Here is a 19,347-nt window from a genome sequence, read left to right on the forward strand (position 1 = left end):
GTCACATTATCAATTACAAATTCTCATCAGCATGGTAATAAGCTAATCTAGTGACAAAGTTTTAAATGATGTATCCTTGCTTGTCACTGAAGAGAAATCATTATACTAGGTGAGGAAATTATCCTTAGGATGAATATAAGCTACAAGAATAAAACATACTTTATAAAAAAAAAATCTTATTGATAACCAGTTATAATCATCACCAGCAAAAATACATCAACTTTGTGTTTATTTATGTTTTTCTTTCTGAACTTAAAACAAAAAACAAAAAACAGTTCACAGACATGGCTTCTCCACCTCATTAATTTTTATTATGCCCCAATGAAGTATGCATTTATTAATGCAAAAATACATTATTAACATTGACTGAGCTGAGACATGTTAATAAGTATTCGTTTAAGTAAAAGATCCTCATGTATAGATATTTAGACATATGAGGGGTAGGGGAAGATGAACCAGCATGCAGCAGCTGCTCAAATCCATTAGCTGCTTAGATCAAAATTTAGAAAAGGATTTATAAATGAATGCAGTGAATAGCTTCATGATTAAATTCTAGTTACACTTAAAGAATTGGTTTGGTTTTATGTCAGGCTAATTAAACTTGCTATTGAAGTGATGTAGGGAAGTTGTTATGATCTCTATATAAAGCCTCAAATGAGAAACTTCTATGACAATTAAATGTCAAGAAAAGATTTTCTTCTCTTCAGAAACTTGGGAAAAATTAGAATCCTTTAAATGTTTGTATTTTTTCTTTTGTTCTGACCACTGGATACCTAAGTAGTATTTATGTTTTGACCACAATGATTATGAAACATTAGGCCTATACTATCTTGACCTCTTACTAAGAAAAGCATTTTTTTATTGGTTCTCTAGTTACTTATTTACATACTAGAGGCCCCGTGCGTGAAAATTCATGCACTGGGGGTGGGGGGTGGGGTGAGTTCCTCAGCCCGGCTTGCTCCCTCTCACAGTCTGGAAGCCCTCAGAGGCGGGAGGCGACCAGCAATCAGGGGAAGGTGACGCACCCATCTCCCCTCTGCTGCTGCCACTGCCGGCAGCACAAGCCTCAGCCAGCCCTGGTTACCTGAGTCTCAGGCAGCCCTGGGCAGCCAACACCTGAGGCTTGCCTGTGCCTCACGCTGGCCCTGGGCGGCTCAGGGGCTGAGGGTGGGTCTGGCTGCACTGTGTGCCTGCCGCCTCCTCCCAGCTGAGCTGAAAGGACTGGGTGACTCCAGGAGGGCTGAGGGGACTGCATGTCACCATCTTGTGGCTATAGGCACCACCATCTTTGTGATGGCATGACAGTCCATTTGCATATTCTCTCTTTATTAGATAGCACTAGAGGGGTCCCTCAGATTGGCCTGTGGGATTAGGCTGAAATTAGCTCTTCGACATCCCCCAAGCAGTCCTGGATTATGAGAGGGCACTGGCCAGGCCAAGGGACCCCACTGGTACACTATTGGGCCAAAGAGAGATGGGAGGTTGGCCAGCTGAGAAGGAACTGAGGAAGGGCTCTGGGGCACGTCCAGCCCATCTGCTCAGTCTGGATTGGCCAGAACCCAGCAGCAAGCTAACCTACCAGTGAGAGTGTATTCCCCCTAGTGGTCAGTGTGCATAATAGCAATTGGTCAACCAGTCAACTGTCTGCCCCCTGGTAGTCAATGCCCATCATAGTGAGCAGTTGAGCTGCCTTATAATATCATTAGCATATTATGCTTTGATTGGTTGAACAGCTGACCAGTTGACAGGACACTTAGAATATTAGGCTTTTATTATATAGGATTTATCTATTATAGTACATAATTTTATATAGTAAGTCATATAATTCACCTTTGGAATGATGTTATGAGAAAAGATTATTAAAATAAATATTCTCTCTCTCTCTCTCTCTTTCTCTGTATATATATATATATGATTTTGTATGTGTTAATATATTTAGTGAAAAATCAATTGGAAAAAAGCTTTAAAAGATACTAAATTTGTCTTATATTTAACTTAATTTTTCCACATACTAGGTATAACTTACTATTGCTAAATCACTAGGAAAAGGTGTCTACACTCACTTTTTTACCACCATTCTCTTCAAAACCTACAATCTATGACAATATTGTCAGCTTTTTATAATAGCCACAGTAATCTTTGTCTTGTCTCAAATTCATTTAGTTCATTTAACTTTCCAGTTCCTAACCATGTATCATCCAATTATTTTTTAATTATAGGGAAAATATTTATCAAAAATAATTAATATGATATTAAGAAAAAATAAATATATAGCAAAGTTACTGTAAGTCCTCAAATTCCAGATTTATAAAAATATTTAATTTCCCTTAAAGTCTTACACTGCCATTCAAAAAATTAAGAAAGTGGCTTATTTACTAAATATATATAATGAGAAGAAAGATATAATAATTACATACTTATTTTTGTTACTACTATTTATTTTTGTTATATCATGCAGGTATTAATAATTTAAATATAAAATGGTTTTTGGTGAAGAACTCTTTTGTAAAGATTGTAATATAATAATTATAGTTTAAGAGATGAATTGAAAATTAAATCGAGTATGTCATAAAGTGAATATAATACCTATTTATGTTATAATAGGAAAAGATTGAATATCGCTATAGTTAAATAAGATATAGCATCTATAAAGTGGATTTACATTCTATAAAATAACAACCTACTTTGGTTATGAGGATGAAATGAGTTAATGCATTTTAAAACATTTCTGCCACAAAAGTAAGTATTCAATAAATATGGGGCTGGGCAAAAGAAGGTTTATAGTTTTGAGTACTAAAAACTCAGAGTTTATTCTTGTATTATTATTTATTAATTATTGTATTATGCTCCATATGAGCAATTACAAACCTTCTTTTGCCTACTCTTGTATAAGCAACTAATGTAAACTCAACACTTTTGTAAAAAAAAATTTAAAAATCTCTTTTACTATTTTAGTAATGTCATCCTAACCACCACCAGAAATTATCTGAAACAATTTTATATGCACTTACAGCACCTAGAGTTTTGTTTCTCTAACATTATGAAATAGCTACATCTAGGCTTGACTTGAGGGGAGGGTAGTGGATCAATATAATTAGAAGAAAGCTGGAATATTTTAAAATATATTTCTGGTTAATAAGAGGACACAATTATTATTAAACTTTTCATTAATGTTTATAATTAAACTCTGCTTATTCTTGAGTTATATTTTTACTACATGCCCAGTGCACGAATTTGGCACAGGTGGGGTCCCTCGGTGTGGTCTGTTATCAGAGCCAATGTGGGCTGTCTCACCAGGTCCCTACTGGAGCAATCGGGCCTGCTGGATGGGGGAGGGAGGACCATGGGAGGTTGGCCAGCCAGCCCCCCAATCAGGGCTGATGGGGGCCAGCCATTGGGAGGAGGGACTGGGGGATTTCAGTGGGTGGGGAGAGATTGTGGGAGGTTGGCCAGCTATGGTGGCTGTGGGAGCACACTGACCACCAGGGGAGAGCTTCTGAATTGAGTATCTTCCCCTTGGTGGTCAGTGTGTGTCACATCAATCGGTTGTTCCTTGTCAAGTCATGAACTGTATGTGCTGGTACCAATGTGCTCACTGCAGCTGGGGGTGAGTATTTAATAGCTGTGACTAGTCTTTGCAGGAATCCTAGGAAGGCACAATCATACAGACATGTAGGATCTTGACTTTGGGTAGTGAACACACAATACAGATGATGTATTATAGAATTGTACACTTGCAACTTATGCAATTTTGTTAACCAATGTAACCCCAATAAATTCAATGAAAATATTTTTAAAAGGCATGTAGGCTCTTCTAGTAAATATATTTCTTCTCTAAATCATGTAGAAAAATTCACCTATGATGCTGCCACTGCTGATTTTGGGAGGAAAATAACCCATTTGATATACAGGCTACTGTTAATCAGTGTATATGTCTCAGATTGTATAGTGGAAAGAAAAAGATATAAGTCAGTAATATTTGCATATCATGTTGTCTGAATTGCTGAAAAGACTCTATTGAACAGAGAAGAAATTAGGAGGATTATTTTGTATTGTTACTTTTTAAATCCATATTCTGAAAAGAATTAGGTTCTTTGATGCACCACATAATTATTTTCTAAAATAAAAACAATATTCCTAGGCTACTATCATGGCATATTTGGTGTATGTAAAGTACTTTTATAATCTCCTTAGCCAGATATACTTTGAAAGACAGTATTTTGATTTTTCTAGGTCCTAGGTCAATGTTCTCCAAACAGATCTATTATCATTTCTTTCTTTCCTTTTGTCCTTCACACTCCTATAGTAGGGCGATTGCACTCTCATTAATTAGAAATAATATGTGATGAAGACTGTATAGAGAAATCTTAATTATTCCATTCTTTGGAATGTAATTTTAACTTAAAAATCATTTTGTGATGAATTATGTAGCCAATATAGTTACATATAAATTATTAACACAAGGATTCATGACTCTCCTATCTATATTTTATAATTTGTAATCCTCAAGAATTTAAATCAAGTAGGATTACTTACTAAGAAATAAAACTAAGATTTTTTTTCACCTTATACTCTATCCTCAATTTGGTGTAAGCCCTCATCACAAGTTAAACAATTGCAAGAGTTTTAAAATCAATACATTTGGTTAATTAGATATATGATCTATTTTAGAAAATGTATATTATTTTGAAATGAAAATATTTAAAAAAGGCATGTAGGCTCTTCTAGTAAATATATTTCTTCTCTAAAGCATGTAGAAAACTTCACCTATGCTGTTGCCACTGCTGATTTTGGGAGGAAAATAACTCATTTAATATTCAGGCTACTGTTAGTCAGTGTATATGTCTCAGATTGTATAGAGGAAAGAAAAAGGTATAAGCCAGTAATATTTGCATATCATGTTGTCTGAATTGCTGAAAAGACTCTATTGAACAGAGAAGAAATCACACATGGTATCTTTTCTCTAATAAAATAATTGGAACAACTGGTTAGGAAGTTCTAGTCAGAATTTGAAATATTAGTATTTCGGAAGCATTTCTTTGGTTAACTACCATAAGCAGAAGTTTTATACTATGCAATTTTATGTCCAGAATATTCTATAGCAAATACACTTTAATAAACAGTAAAAGAATAGAGGCAGAAAGTATTAATAGATATTTTAAAAAGCAGACAGAATTAGAAGTCTACCTTTTGCTAGATTTCAAAAGATATTTGAGCTCTAAAACTATCTGCTTTCATGAATAGGATTTTTTTTTCTTCCAGGCTAAAAGGTTGTGTATTTTAAGAGGACAGCCTTGACTGGGCTGCTCTGTTGGTTAGATATGCCAAGTTTTCAGGTCTGATCCCTGGTTAAGGCACATACAAGAATCAACCAATGAACACATAAATAAGTATCGATAGAACAACAAATCAAACAGTCTTTCTCTCGCTCTCTGGCTCTTTCCTGCCTCTCTCCTTAAAATCAATTTTAAAAATTTGAAGAAAGCTAAGATTTTGGGGAATTTCAAAATCCCTCAAGAGGAAAGGCAATGTTTTTCTATTTCTAATCCTTACCAAGATTTTTCTACTGCTTTAAATTTAGAGGTTTTATGCTTTTGCATAACTAAACTTTGAAATTACATATATACACATGGGGAAAAAGCACATAAACTTTACTCACAGGCAAACTGAAGTATGGCCTCTCTGCTAAGAACACTCCCCAAAGTGTTGGCTGCCAAACACTGGTAATGGCCAGAATCTCTCGCTTCACTCGGATTGCTTATAATGAAGGTCCCGTCGATCAAGCTGTAGCGATAATCACTTTCCAAATCAATTTCTGTCCCATTTCGAAGCCATCTAAGGAAAAATCAGAAGACAAATGGTGAAAATGACTTGAGGCATTATAATACTCCCTGGGAGTGTCAGAATTTCATTGAAGGGAATTTTTAAGACTTAACGAAAAATAAGTAACAGTGAATTTCTACCTGTAATTGGGGACTGGATTGCCACGAACTTCACAATTCAGTGCTACTTTCTTTTCATCAGAATCAGTTGGAAAAATTATATCATCTGGTTCTTGCACAAACACTGGCCCATAGTCCACACTTTCTGTAAGGACCAAGATAGATACATTTTAAAATTTCTTGAAATACCAAGACATGTTTGTTTGTTTTTTCTCAATTATGTTTGCATTCAAAATTCTTGCTCTTTCCTTGTACTAAGGCATATTACTAAAAGAAAGGGTTAGCTATGAAATTATATTGTTTTAGTAGATTACAGATATTTAAATGGATTTTTTTGTAGTTGACTGAGAATTCTCATAAAAATAGGAAATATATATATATATATATATATATATATATATATATATATATATATATATAATGGAAAACAAGCACTTCAAGCATCACTTTTGTATATTTTAAAATGTATGTCTTTATATTCATCTAAAGCAGAGTATTATTATGTAAATAATATAAAACAAAAACATTATTTTAAAAACCTAAAAGTTTTTAAGCTCTTAGAATATTAAAAATAATATACAATAAAGATAAAAGATATGAATCAATATTGCGTTACTACTTGGATACTACAGATATAAAAAACATCAGCCCTTATCCATTCTTTATATATTCCTTTTTTACTTATTCAATCAAGCACTACTTAGTGCTGATAATGCTGAAGTATAGGGAGAAATCGTGTAATACAAAAACATATATTGTCATGGAATAAATAAAATATGCCCTCAAAAATGTAAATAACTGAATAAAAATGTCAAAACTAATGTTCATCAGTAAGTAAATAAGGTAAATTGGAGATCAGAAAAAACATAAAAATGGAGTACAAAAGGAAGAATACTTAAACTTACTAAGTGCCTACTGTATACCAGATACTAGATTCCATCTCATTTAATTAGTTAATACTCAGAGAAATTGTATAATAAAGGTAATTTTAAACTAACAAAACTTCCATGGAAAAGTAGAAATAGATAAAGGCTCCATATGTCTGGTTGGTTTTGAGGAAGACTGTTCTGCTAGAGAAGTGATGGGTAAATGTGCTGTGGGAGTACAAGTCATGGTAGCCTGCTGTGAGGATTTATAGAATTATATACATACCTCGGATCTATAGTGTCCTGAATTATGAACCTAGCAAAAAAAGTAAAAACTTTTTGCTTTATATTTAATAATCATGAATTTGATTGCATAACCTTAGATCAAGATTCCCACCTTGGTACATTTTGAGATATTCTGTGCTGTGAGACTGTCCTGTGCTTTATTAGATATTTCCCATCATCCCTGGCCTCTCCTCACTAGATTCCAGTAGCGCTTCTCCTCAACAAGTGATAATAAGTAATGTCTCCAGACAATGTTAAATATCCCCTGGTGTCAAAATTACCCTCTTTTAAAACCACTGCCTTAGGAAGATGAAGAGGGGAAATTTTAGAAAAGCGGTATTTCCAATGTCTGTATGAAACAATTAAAAGTTTACTTGGTCTGTGGATAACCAAAAGAAAATATCAAAATACTATGCAAAAATAAGTGTCCCAGGAAACTTGATCTTTAAAAAAATGTTAACTTAAAAAGATGTATACTTTCATACTTCAAATATAGATAAACCAATTTTCCTTATTTAAATGCATAAGTCTATTCTTCTGGGGCAATGAAAATAAGTGTCATGATGTTCTAAACAATCATCCAATAAAAACTGAGCACTCACAATGAATAGAGGATGAGAAGCATTTTCTTTGAGCCCTAGATAACCTAGCTGAGGTTCTTTATCTTAACTCCTTAACTCACAACAAAAACATATTATGAAAATAAATGAAATGTATTTCTCTACACCAAATTATACCAACATTGCTGACACTTTTACTTAAACATAAGGAAAATAAGTGATTGGATAAATAAATAACCAGAGAAAATTATTCTCAAAATATTATAATTGTTTTTGCACCATAATTAAATTTAAAAATTTGTCAAAGCACATGAAACCTCATTAAACTCTCAATTAGAGTTAAATTGCATAATCAAGTTATAAAAATAATCTTTATACACTGAAATGATTATTTATATACTAGAGCAGTGTTTCCCAAACTTCTCTCATGATGAGAATCACCTGGTGGAGTGGTTAAAATACAGATTCCTGAATCCCAACTAAGAAGTGCTAAGCTAGAATTTTTTGAGAACATATAGGTAAAATTGTATACTTAATTTAGAGCACTAGGGCTGACTTTTAATAGTTCGTAGCAAGGAAGCCATTCTGCTATGTATGAAACCCCAACCCAGAAGCAGGTCTCTATGAATGGTTTAGCACCAGGGGCCAATGGGGGAGCCAGCCGGCCAGGGGAAAGGGCCACAGGAGTGCACTGAACACCAGGGGGCAGCCCTTGCATTTAGTGTTTGCCCTCTAGTGGTCAGGAGCATCATAGTGAGTTGTTGACTGGTCAACAGGTCTTTCCAGTCATTTGGACATAATGGTTGCTTAGGCTTTTATATATATAGATTATAAATGCCTAGAATATATAAAATTAACATTTAATAAATGTATTTTATATATCTATACATTACCAAACTCATGAGTTTTAGAGTCAGACATACTTTGGTTTAAATTCCAGTACCATCATTTTCTAGCCTTGAGCTAACTACTTTTATCTTTTGCTGTTCAATTTATTAATAAAAGGGTAATATGCAAATCAACTGAACGGCAGAACGACCAGTCCCTATGATGCGCACTGACCACCAGGGGGCAGATGCTCAATGCAGGGGCTGCCCCCTGGTGGTCAGTGAGCTCCCACAGGGGGAGTGACTCTCAGCTAGAAGTTCTGAGCCCAGCTGGGGAGCACAGCAGTGGTGGGCCTCCACGGTAGAGCTAAGGATGTCTGACAGCTTAGGGTTCCCAGACAGAGGCATATCCCCCCACACCCTAAGTGCACGAATGTTGTACACTGGGCCTTTAGTAGATAACAATGTCTTGTTTCAGAGTTATAATGAGGATCAATGGACATTAACACTTATAAATAAATACATAGTAAATCATAAGTACTCAATAAATGTATATGCAATATGTTATGTAATACAACATCCATGTAGCCAAACTAAGCAAACCCCCCCCCCCCATTTTATAGATGACAAAACTGAGGCTGAAGTAAATTAACTGAATGTATATAGCAAATACATGATGGACCTGTATACAAATACAAATCCAGAAATGTTGGAATCTAGAACCTAATTACCACTATTACAATTTACAAAGCACTTTCATAGTATTTCATTCACTGAGCTGAATATTATAATTATTTCTAATTCAAAGATGTAAATTCCAAGGTTCTTAGTGACTTCTTCAAAATTAACCACAGACTAAATGGTTGATTTTAACTAAGGTTCTTTGGTGTCAAATCTTATGTTCTAAAGAATGTCAAAACAGACAAGAGGAATAAAAGTTTGTCATTCTGGAGAATAGCAGAGGAAAAAGACTTGCTAAATTATGGACCAAAAAACAAGTGACTAGTCTGAACAACATTTATTCTATCATGATTCTCCATACTCTGTATCTCTTTGTTGTTCATGGTCAACACCAAAAGCATCTTAGTGTGGATTCTCTCATCCTTTCTCTCTCTCATTTTTCTCTTAGAAATAAAGTTCATTGTAAGGGGTGAAAAAGCATGTGTTTAGGTAGAGTACACCAATTCCCAGCAAAGAGTAATCAATTATGATATTATATCTGAGAATATTAGTGATTTATCTATAATAATAAGAGGGCAATATGCTAATTAGACCAGATGTCATTCCAGATGTCTTTCTGACAAAGTCAGGCCCAGTGGGAAGCCAGCCAGATCCCAGGTGCCTGTGGGCAGTCCACGGGAAGCCAGCCTGGGTCCCAGGTGCCTGTCAGCAGCCAGAGGAGGGAAGCAGCCCGGGTTCCGGGTGCCAGAGGGAAGCTGGTGCCAGTAGCTGGGGGAAGGAAGGCCTACTCTTGCAGAAATTTTTGTGCATCAGGCCTCAACTTCTTCTATAATCATAAGTCAATCTATTAATAAAGATAATACATTTATTGCTTAAAGCAATATCCTTATACTTTGCAATAGTTAGCTTGATGGATCTGTAACTTGAGTAGATAGACTTCAAAACTTACATGATGGTAAATCAACACAAAGATCATGATAATCAATAAGTCAAAATCTTTACTGAACATGGCAGAAATCTTTCAGATAGTTGTGTAACAGGCAGAGGCCATCACACTTAATGTTAATTTTCCATAAGGCTAATGCTTTTGAGTGTGTTTTTTCTTGAACAGACTTTTAATGAACAGACTACAAATATCTGTAGATGGCTGAACTTAAAAAATGCTAGTGGTTATTATCTGTGAAATATTGGATTCTGTCAAGTGTCTTCAGTTTTGAAATGATCTTAGTTTCTCTGCTACAAAGAATGAGGGAATCAGCATCCTTTTTCTCACTTCCCCTCACTTTATTTCCTAAATTTTTTCAGTTTTGTTTGTTAATCACAGTTCACATGGTTTTTTATTAATAGTTATTACCTATTATGATATTAAACATTTATTATGTCTTTTCATTATGGGTTTCCGTTTCTGCTTCCTATTTCCCCCCAATTTAAATATCCTTGTTATATGGTTAAGAATATAAATTTGTTGTCTTTATAACTAAAAGAAAACTTGACTGGGAATTAAATTAGGTATTCACTATGAATGACTGTAGAAATCCTCTCTCTGTTCACGTTTAAAATTACCATGGTGATGGCTGAATTTAGACTGACTTTCTTCACTCCCCAGGGACTGGAGTTTATGCCTGGATGCCCATAGGCCTTTTTCCTCATCCTTTAATTTCAAAATTTTGCTAGATATATATTATGTCATTTTGTGTAGCTTGCTGAATTTTTTGAAGAACATATATTTTTCCTTTGTTCTGTTCACCTTATATCACCTAGGCATAGCTTGGATTTGTTAGTCTTATTTATCATCTCTGTAAAAACTTTTATACTTTTCATATTTGTTTGAATTTTTTTAATGTGGTTGCTGTGTTCCTATCTTTTCAGTTGCCTCTATATTTCACTATTGGTTGCTATGGGCCTATCATTTCAGGGTATGTGAAATCTTGTAGTTACAAAAATCATGTCTGGGGTCCACCATCCTCTCTCTCTTCTCTGAGGGAAACATAATTCTCCCAAAGAATTTGCACTTATGAAAGTAATAGATCTTCAAATAGTTAACTAAAAGGTGGAAGGTAGACGTGCAAGAAAGGTAACAACTAAACTTTTCTGGATATCTTTCTCTTAATTTTATATCAGAAAAATAAGATAAACTATAGAATCATCCAGATTATTTGGGAAAGACGATCTCAGTTACGGAGGCAAGCCAGGGGCAAGGTTTAGAGGTAATTATATAGAGTGACATAAATTGGAGCAGTTTAATGAATTGTACTTATAAATCTAAATTGGCATTCACATATATATATAAAATAATAAAAGCACAATATGAAAATCGACTGAACGCCCTAACAGCAGAACCACCTAATAGCAGAACGACCATCCGGATGACCTTCCGGACAACCTTGCTATGAGATGCACTAGCGACAGGCCAGCTAAGGAGGGTGTGATGCAATTGGTCAGGGGTGGGGGTGGGGGTGGGGCTGCCATCCCCTGCGAACACCCCACAGAGGGAGGCCCAGACCACACTCTGCCCAACGATCAATTGTGGAACCTTGGCCATGTGAACAGGGCCTTCTTTTGTGCAGCAATCGATCCCAGAGCCCCAGCATGATGGGCAGGGCCTCCTTCCGTGCTATGATCAATTGCGGAGCCCCAGGTGGGCGGGCAGGGACTCCTTCTGCATGGCGATCAATTGCAGAGCCCTACGATTGATCACCTCAAAGAGGGAGTCCCAGGCTACCTGACCCAAGGCGCTCCCTCTGTGGAGCAGCCTATCTGGCAGCCGGGCTATAGCCCCTCAGAGGGAGGCCCAGGCCAGCCAAGTGATCCACCCCCACCTGTCGCCCACAGAGGTGGGCAACCAGTGACTGGATGTTGGGCAGCACTGCATAGATGGCAAGCAGTGGCAGTGGCAATGGCAGGGGCGGGCCAGCTGCCTGAAGCCAGGAGAAGAAAAGCCCCAATAGGCCCTGATCACCAGGCAGGCCTAGGGACTCTACCCCAGGTGTCCTGGATTGAGAGAGGGTGCAGGCCAGGCTGAGGGACACATCCTCACCCCTCTCCCCATGCATGAATTTTGTACACTAGACCTCCAGTGTACACACACACACACACACACACACACGCATACAGATCCTATATAATAAAGAGGTAATATGCAATTGACCCTCACACAAGATGGCCACCCACATGTGGTCAAATATGGCCAACCCCATGTGGTCAAAGATGGTTGCCACAAGATGACTGGCAGGGGCGGGTAGTTGTGGGCAACCAGGCCACAGAGGAGGGCACTTGTGTGGGTGGGGGGCAGGACTGTAGGGGAGAAAAATTTGGGTTTGACCATGCCAGCAGGAGAGGGCAATTGGGGGTGACCAGGCTGGCAGGGGAGAGAAGTTAGGGGCAACCAGGCTAGCAGGGGAAGGCAGTTAGGGGTGACCAGGCTGACAGGGGAGGGCAGTTAGGAGCAATCAGCTCAGCAGAGGAGGACAGTTGGGTGTTACCAAGCCAGCAGGGGCGGGCAGTTGGGGGTAATTGGGCCAGGAGTGAAGCAGTTAGGCATTGATCAGGCTGGAAAGGGAGTGGTTAGGGGGTGATCAGGCTGACAGGCAGGCAAGCGGTTGGGAACCAGCAGTCCCAGATTGTGAGAGGGATGTCCGACTGCTGATTTAGGCCCAATCACTGGCAGTCAGACATCCCCCAAGAGGTCCCAGAATGAAGAGAGTGCAGGCTGGGTTGAGGAACAACCTCCCTCAGTGCACAAATTTCATGCACTGGGCCTCTAATATATTTATACTAGAGGCCCTGTGCACGGAATTTGTTCAGTCGGAGGCCTGTACCCTCTTGCAGTTTGGGAGTGTTCAGGGGACATGGCGGTTGGCCAGCCTTGCCTGCTGGTTGAACTGCTGGTTGAGGGGACAATGTGCATATTAGCCTTTTATTATATAGGATATATACTGAGTGGCTAATTATTATGCGTTCAGAGATCACAATAGTCTGGCCACTCAGTGTGTACATCATTTGTCAATATGATAAAAAAAAAAAAAAAGGATATAATTTTGGTTCATTCACACCATATAGCTATTTTTGTGTTGGCTGTTGTCATTTTCTACTTGACAATCTATGGGAAAAGAGGTCCAGTGCCTCTGACTAAATAGTCAGTTATTGCATGTTTTAAAAATTCTTTGGGCACACCAGTTAAACATTGCTGGACTAGAGCAATAAGCAAGAAACAATGAGTGTGTGACGTTAGCAGGGTGTTGGCATTAGTCTTCCATGAGCAATGCCTAACAGCAAGAAAAAGCTCTCCTCTACAAGGACGAGTCTGGGCTGATCTGCCTTTCTCCCAGTGGAGTTTCTCGGAGCACTGTTATGTGTTTTATTTATGGAGACAATGATTTCCCTTGTCGAGTCCTGTCCTGGGATCAAGCTGATTTCTCACCCTCTCTAATCCCTTTTGAAACTATTGCCACTTATTGATAGGCCACCCAGATACTAACTTACCTCCTGCCAAGACTTTGTATGTATCATCTAACCCAAGACTCCCACAGCTAACTTTGTATGGAAGCCTTACTTCTTGACGTTGGATCATGTTTTCTGTTGTTCCCTGGATCCTGGCCAGAGGTGATCATGCCTCCCTATATTCCAAACTCGCCTTTCAGACTTAAATCCCTTTTAAACAACTACATCTGTGCCCATTTTTTTTTCTCAGAGATTAGGTCTAATGCCAGATCCCAACCCTCTCCACCTGCCGGTTAGCTCTAGCTTATGGTCTTATAAGTTATGTATATAATGTGTATCAGTAGTATAATCTAGAGGAAATATTAGACTATTATGTCCCATACAGTCATATGAAATGCACTTTTAATGATCATTAATATATTTTATGTGAGAATTCCCAGAAATTTTGAAATGTTTAACTAGAAATTGCACTATAATGACACTCACAGCTACTGTATAATGTGAGGGGGGGAAAGCTATTCACACCATGTGAGCACCTAAGATGAATTCTTAAAGAAAATATCTAACCCTTACTTTTTAAGTTGCCTTTCAAAGTAGAAATTAAGATTCTTTCTAAAAGTCAAACAAGTATAAACTGTCATTATGAAACTTTCAAGGAGTCCTAAGAATTAAAGCATTATTTATTAAAAAGCATTATGATGAATGTTTTATGGATCCTGGCATTATGTTTCACACACAATATAACTTCAGTGTTTAATAGATTTTTTTTGTCATTTTCCTAATGTAGCCATAAAAGAGAGGTCAGATGATTCAGAGATGCTGTCATTTATGAGAATGATAAAAGTATATAATTCAGAAGATGACGAACCTCGAGGCACCCTGTCAACAGAGGGAGGGTACTGCATTTCATTTGTAACACAAAATACACAGTGTAGTTGAGAAATATGTAGGCAAATAATCTATCATAGTGTAGAAATTCAACCTAAATTCAGACTTCAAATTCCTCCAATAGATGCCTCTTTATCTCTATTTATTAAGCTCCTAGTTAGCTTGCACTGCTTTAGGGCTGAACGAGGAATATATAGCAGGGTCTTTGCTCAAACGGAAAACAGTTTATCTGCAACAAATAGCATACTAATATAAAATAATAACAATAGCTCTAAAAATTAAGAATACAATATAAAATAAATTGCAAAGTTTAAATAAATGGTCATGAATTTGTAAGGTTTTTATTAGAATATGGTCTCCTTTTTTTGTTTTTAAAAATATATATGTTATTGATTTTTTACAGAGAGGAAGGGAGTTACAGAGTAGAGAGTTAGAAACATCGATGAGAGTCATCGATCAGCTGTCTCTTGCACGCCCCTTACGGGGGATGTGCCTGCAACCAAGGTACATGCCCTTGACCTGAATTGAACCCGGGACCTTTCAGTCCTCAGACCAAGGCTCTATCCACTGAGCCAAACCGGTTTCGGCAAGAATATGGTCTCGTTTTTAAACTGAGAGAAACTGGAGTAATCTGATTTGAGTAGGAATATCTCATCTAAGTCAAATACCCTTTTCCAGAGAGAATTTCAAGTCTTTAAGTTTTGAATGAATGAAAAGTAGAATTTATGAATCCATTTCTCTTCTGATGGACTTCACGTTGTTTCTAATTTTTAAAAATTAAATGCGTTGCTGTGAACGTACTTTCATATTTCTTTGCGCATGTGTGAGCAAGTTTCTCCAGGTTGTATACACAGAAGTGGAATTGCTTTCCCAAATTTCTCTGCAAACGAGATTTTTACATTTCTTAGTAAAACCTTAGCTCTACCTGGGGTACTTCTGTGCTTAATTCTAAGCAGGAGTGGGATGGCTTTGTATTCAGGCTCTGTTAGTTTTCTCATTTTTCAAGAGAGCTTGTCAACCCCAGCTTTACTCTCTATTAAGGCTAAAGGGAATTGCCTGACGAAAGCCATATGTCAGGCTCTTGTCAGAGAGAACAAACTCAAAGCCACAGCTAGCCAAGATCTATCAAAGGCTCAGATGAGAAAACAATAGTTATGAAAGATTACTTGAAAAATATTCAGACTGTTTATTCTTCCTGGTACTTTAAAGGGGGGTTAATCTAGAGCAGCAGATGACTTAAAGTTTATCAAACTGGTTCCCAGCCTAGAGTCTTGACACTCAAGTATGGTCGCCAGACAAGCAATGTCACCGTCATTGGGATTATTTTATAAATGCCGAGTACTTGGCCCTACTTCTGATCTGTTGAGCAGGAGTTCTATTTTAACAATATTCCCAAGTGATTCTATGTACATTAAAGATTAAGAAGCACGTTTTTAGATAATTACTTCTCACTTTGTTGATGTTTGGGTTTCATCTGCCTTTACTGAAGCAGATGAAGCTCACTGTTATGGAGCCAATAAGAATAATGTTCAGATCACTGGCCTTTATATCAATTAATTATTAATAAGGACTCTCCAGAAAAATTTGTCTGATTTTCGTGTCAGCAGAAGCTGTGCTTCTACTCAATTAGCATTTCATTTTAACCCTTGAAAAATGGGAAACATGTAACTGTTTCCTTGACTGCTAATTCTCCAAAGCAGGTATGAATAGACACTTTAAATTAGTCTCAAACCTGGCTCCATTTCATGTCCAAATATTTGTTGTTTTCATCATTTTCATGTGTTTTAATTTGTATTTTCTAACTGTATTTTATTTATCATTGTGAGCTGTGTTAACTTACATTTGGAACAAGGGAATAAAGGACTAGGACCAAATTATACCAAAACAAAACAAAACAAAAGAACCTCATAATTCACTTAATACAATCCTGTGTCATTTAATTATGGGGATATGTTCTGAGAAATGTATCAGTTAGGCAATTTCGTCATTGCACAAATTTCACAGAGCACACTTACACAAACCTAGGTAGTAGAGCCTACCACGCACCTGGGCTATTCGGGATATTGCTCCTAGCATGTTACTGTACTGAACACTGAAGCAATGGAATAGGACATTTACCATCAATGAACCTTGTGGGACTGGACATCTTACTCTGAGTCAGTGAGTGAGTGGTGGGTGAATGTGAAGGCTCACGACATTACTGTACACTGTTGTTGACTTTATAAACACAATCCCACAAACCCTCCCCTGTTTCCTTCCAACGAGGTTAGACGCAGAATATCAAAGCTGGCAATGGTGCTCCGTGGACAGGGGTGTGGACTGGATTAATTGGAAATACTGAGGAGAAACGGGCTGGGTAAGGCATAAGTCACCAAGCTAATCACTGTTAGGAGGAATAAAAGGCCGTCTGAGGATGGGGAGGGTAAGAAAACAAGATACAGAGATAAAGGAACACAGTGGATTGTCATGACCATGTGTTTTGTGCATGTGGAGCAGCGGTCACATGTAAGAAACTCTGCGGATTCATTTAAAAAAAACACAGGGTGTCTAACATTGAGAGAGTGAGTAACTGAGGATTGAATATTTTAAAATTGGAAATTTGTTTTTGTTTCCATTGACCTTATTTGGCATAACGGGCTCTCCCTGGCATTGAATTAATGGAAGAAATAAAACATACCTATGTTTCACATCCTGAAATGATTTCCCAAGTACAGGGACAGGCTGTCTGCACACCACCACAGAAAGCTTTTACTAACGCGGCCGTGGCACTTAAGTGTGTTAAGGCTGCTCCTGGGGACCCTTGTCCTTGTACAGGACCTTAGGCCCTCAACAAAGAACTTACATAATATCCTCTGAATGAAGACCATCAGACTAGACCTGGGAGGGCTCTGATCAGGCCCTCTGAGTAGGTAGCGCTTGGGGGACAGACTCCTTTGTGCTAAAACAGGCCGGTGGCTGCCTGGCTGAGATATAACCTGTGCACTCATAATTGAGGTGCCGTGAGTGAGAGGGAATAAATTGCCAGACCCCACAAACGTGGCTCCTGCCAAAGGGGGGAAAAAAGAAATCCCTCCTGAACCACATGAGCTTCCAAGTCTTACAGTTAATTTAGGACTATTAGAATCTTACAAGACCGCTGTCCTGCACGTCATCTGGCATCGACTGAAATGCTATTAGGAGATGCCTGATCGTACATTCTATCTTGTCATCCGTAAAATAAAGATGCCTACAGAACAACAATCAAAACAGCTCTCTCCTGATGAGTATGACATTAGTTAATGTAATGGGATTTTTCAGAGACTTTTAAAAGAATAATTTTTATGTTTACAATAAAATTGGGAGTTAATAATCAAACTAGTTGCTGTTTCAGCCTCTCTCACAGGAGTAAGAGTTCTCATGTATCTCCCACCCCCACACATACATATGTTCTTTCATACTCACTAGAGTAGTACTTAAAAAAAAAGTTAAACTTATATTTACATATCATAATCACCCAAAGTCTATAGTTTATGTTAAAGTTCATTCTTGGTTTTTTAGATTCTTTTTTTGGACAAATGTTTAGTGACATATTCATCATTATGCTATCATTCAGAGTATTTTCACTGCCCTAAGAGTCACCTTTGCCTACTCATCTCTGCTCTAACTCCCTATCTCTGGAAACCACTAATCTTTTCACTGTAGCCTTTGAAGATTTACTTATTTCACTTAGCAATATGAATTTAAGTTTCCTGTATGTCTCTTCATGGTTTCATAGCTCATTTCTTTTTAGCACTGAATAACATTCCATTGTCTGGATGTACCACATTATTTATCTATTCACCTATTTGAGGACATCTTGGTTGCTTCCAAGATTTTCAATTATGAATAAAGCTTCTATAAAACATCCATGTGTAGGTTTTTATGTGGGACATGTATTTCAAAATCTTTTGGATAAATACCAAGGAGCATAATTGCTGGGTTATGCTGAGAGTATGTTTAGTTTTGTATAATAAGTTACTGCCAGACTGTCTTCCAGAGCAGCTGTACCATTCTGCATACCCACCAACAATGTCCCTGTGGATCCACAGCCTCACTAGCATTGGGTGTCTTCAACGTTCTGGATCTTGGTCATTCTAATAGGTATACAGTAGAATCTCACTGTTTTAATGTGTATTTCCCTGGTGACATATGATGTGATGCATCGTTTTCCACAATTATTTGTCGTTTGTGTATCTTCTTTGGTGAGGCATCTTGTTAAAGTTTTTGGCCCATATTTTTAGCCAGGTTATTATCCTACATAGAGTTTTAAGAGTTGTTTCTATATTTCTAGGTAATAGTCATATATCAGATATATATTCTTAAAATATTTAAAAAGATAAGTCTGTGGCTTGTCTTCTAATTCTCTTCATATTGTCTTTCACAGAACGTGTTATGGGAAATGAAAAACTTGCATTACGTGTAAGTATTTTTAAAAAATGTAACATTTTAAAGGCGGTAGCACTATGCTTCAATACATTTTAAATGTCAACACCATGAGATGATGCTCCACGTGGAAACAATTGGCATAACCATGCCGCATGAGTTGGCTTGTGATTGGCACCACAACCCAATCTGACATTTGTGGAGTTTTTCCAGGTAGTTCTTGCAAAATGTTTCTTCGAATGTTCAGTCCTTCAACAATCATAATTAAGAGGTAGCCCAAAGTGTATTGGACTTAAAAATCAGTAGATAATGTGAACAAAAAAATTGACAATACTGCTGTTCAAAAAGAAAGAACAGGCCACAATGGAATCATTCTTGCTAACCAAAAGTTAATTATCAAACTAGCTGCTGTTTGATAATCTCACAGGAATGAGATTTCAAAATGAGTCCAACTTAA

The 19,347-nt window shown here is 37.3% G+C and overlaps 1 protein-coding gene across 5 annotated transcripts in view; it reads right to left on the reverse strand.

Annotated features, from left to right (window-relative positions):
* CNTN5 (contactin 5) overlaps window positions 1-19,347 on the reverse strand; it is a 917,150-nt gene that overhangs the window by 388,461 nt on the left and 509,342 nt on the right. For all 5 annotated transcript variants that reach the window (XM_084894670.1, XM_084894671.1, XM_084894674.1 and 2 more), the window contains 2 exons: window positions 5,964-6,087; window positions 5,660-5,835 (listed from right to left, as the gene is read on the reverse strand). In XM_084894670.1, coding sequence (XP_084750796.1) covers window positions 5,660-5,835; window positions 5,964-6,087 — 300 coding nt within the window. The remainder of the gene's footprint in view (window positions 1-5,659; window positions 5,836-5,963; window positions 6,088-19,347) is intronic.

This window comes from Pipistrellus hanaki (genome assembly GCF_964339955.1).
Source record: "Pipistrellus hanaki genome assembly, chromosome: 9".
NCBI lineage: Eukaryota > Metazoa > Chordata > Mammalia > Chiroptera > Vespertilionidae > Pipistrellus > Pipistrellus hanaki.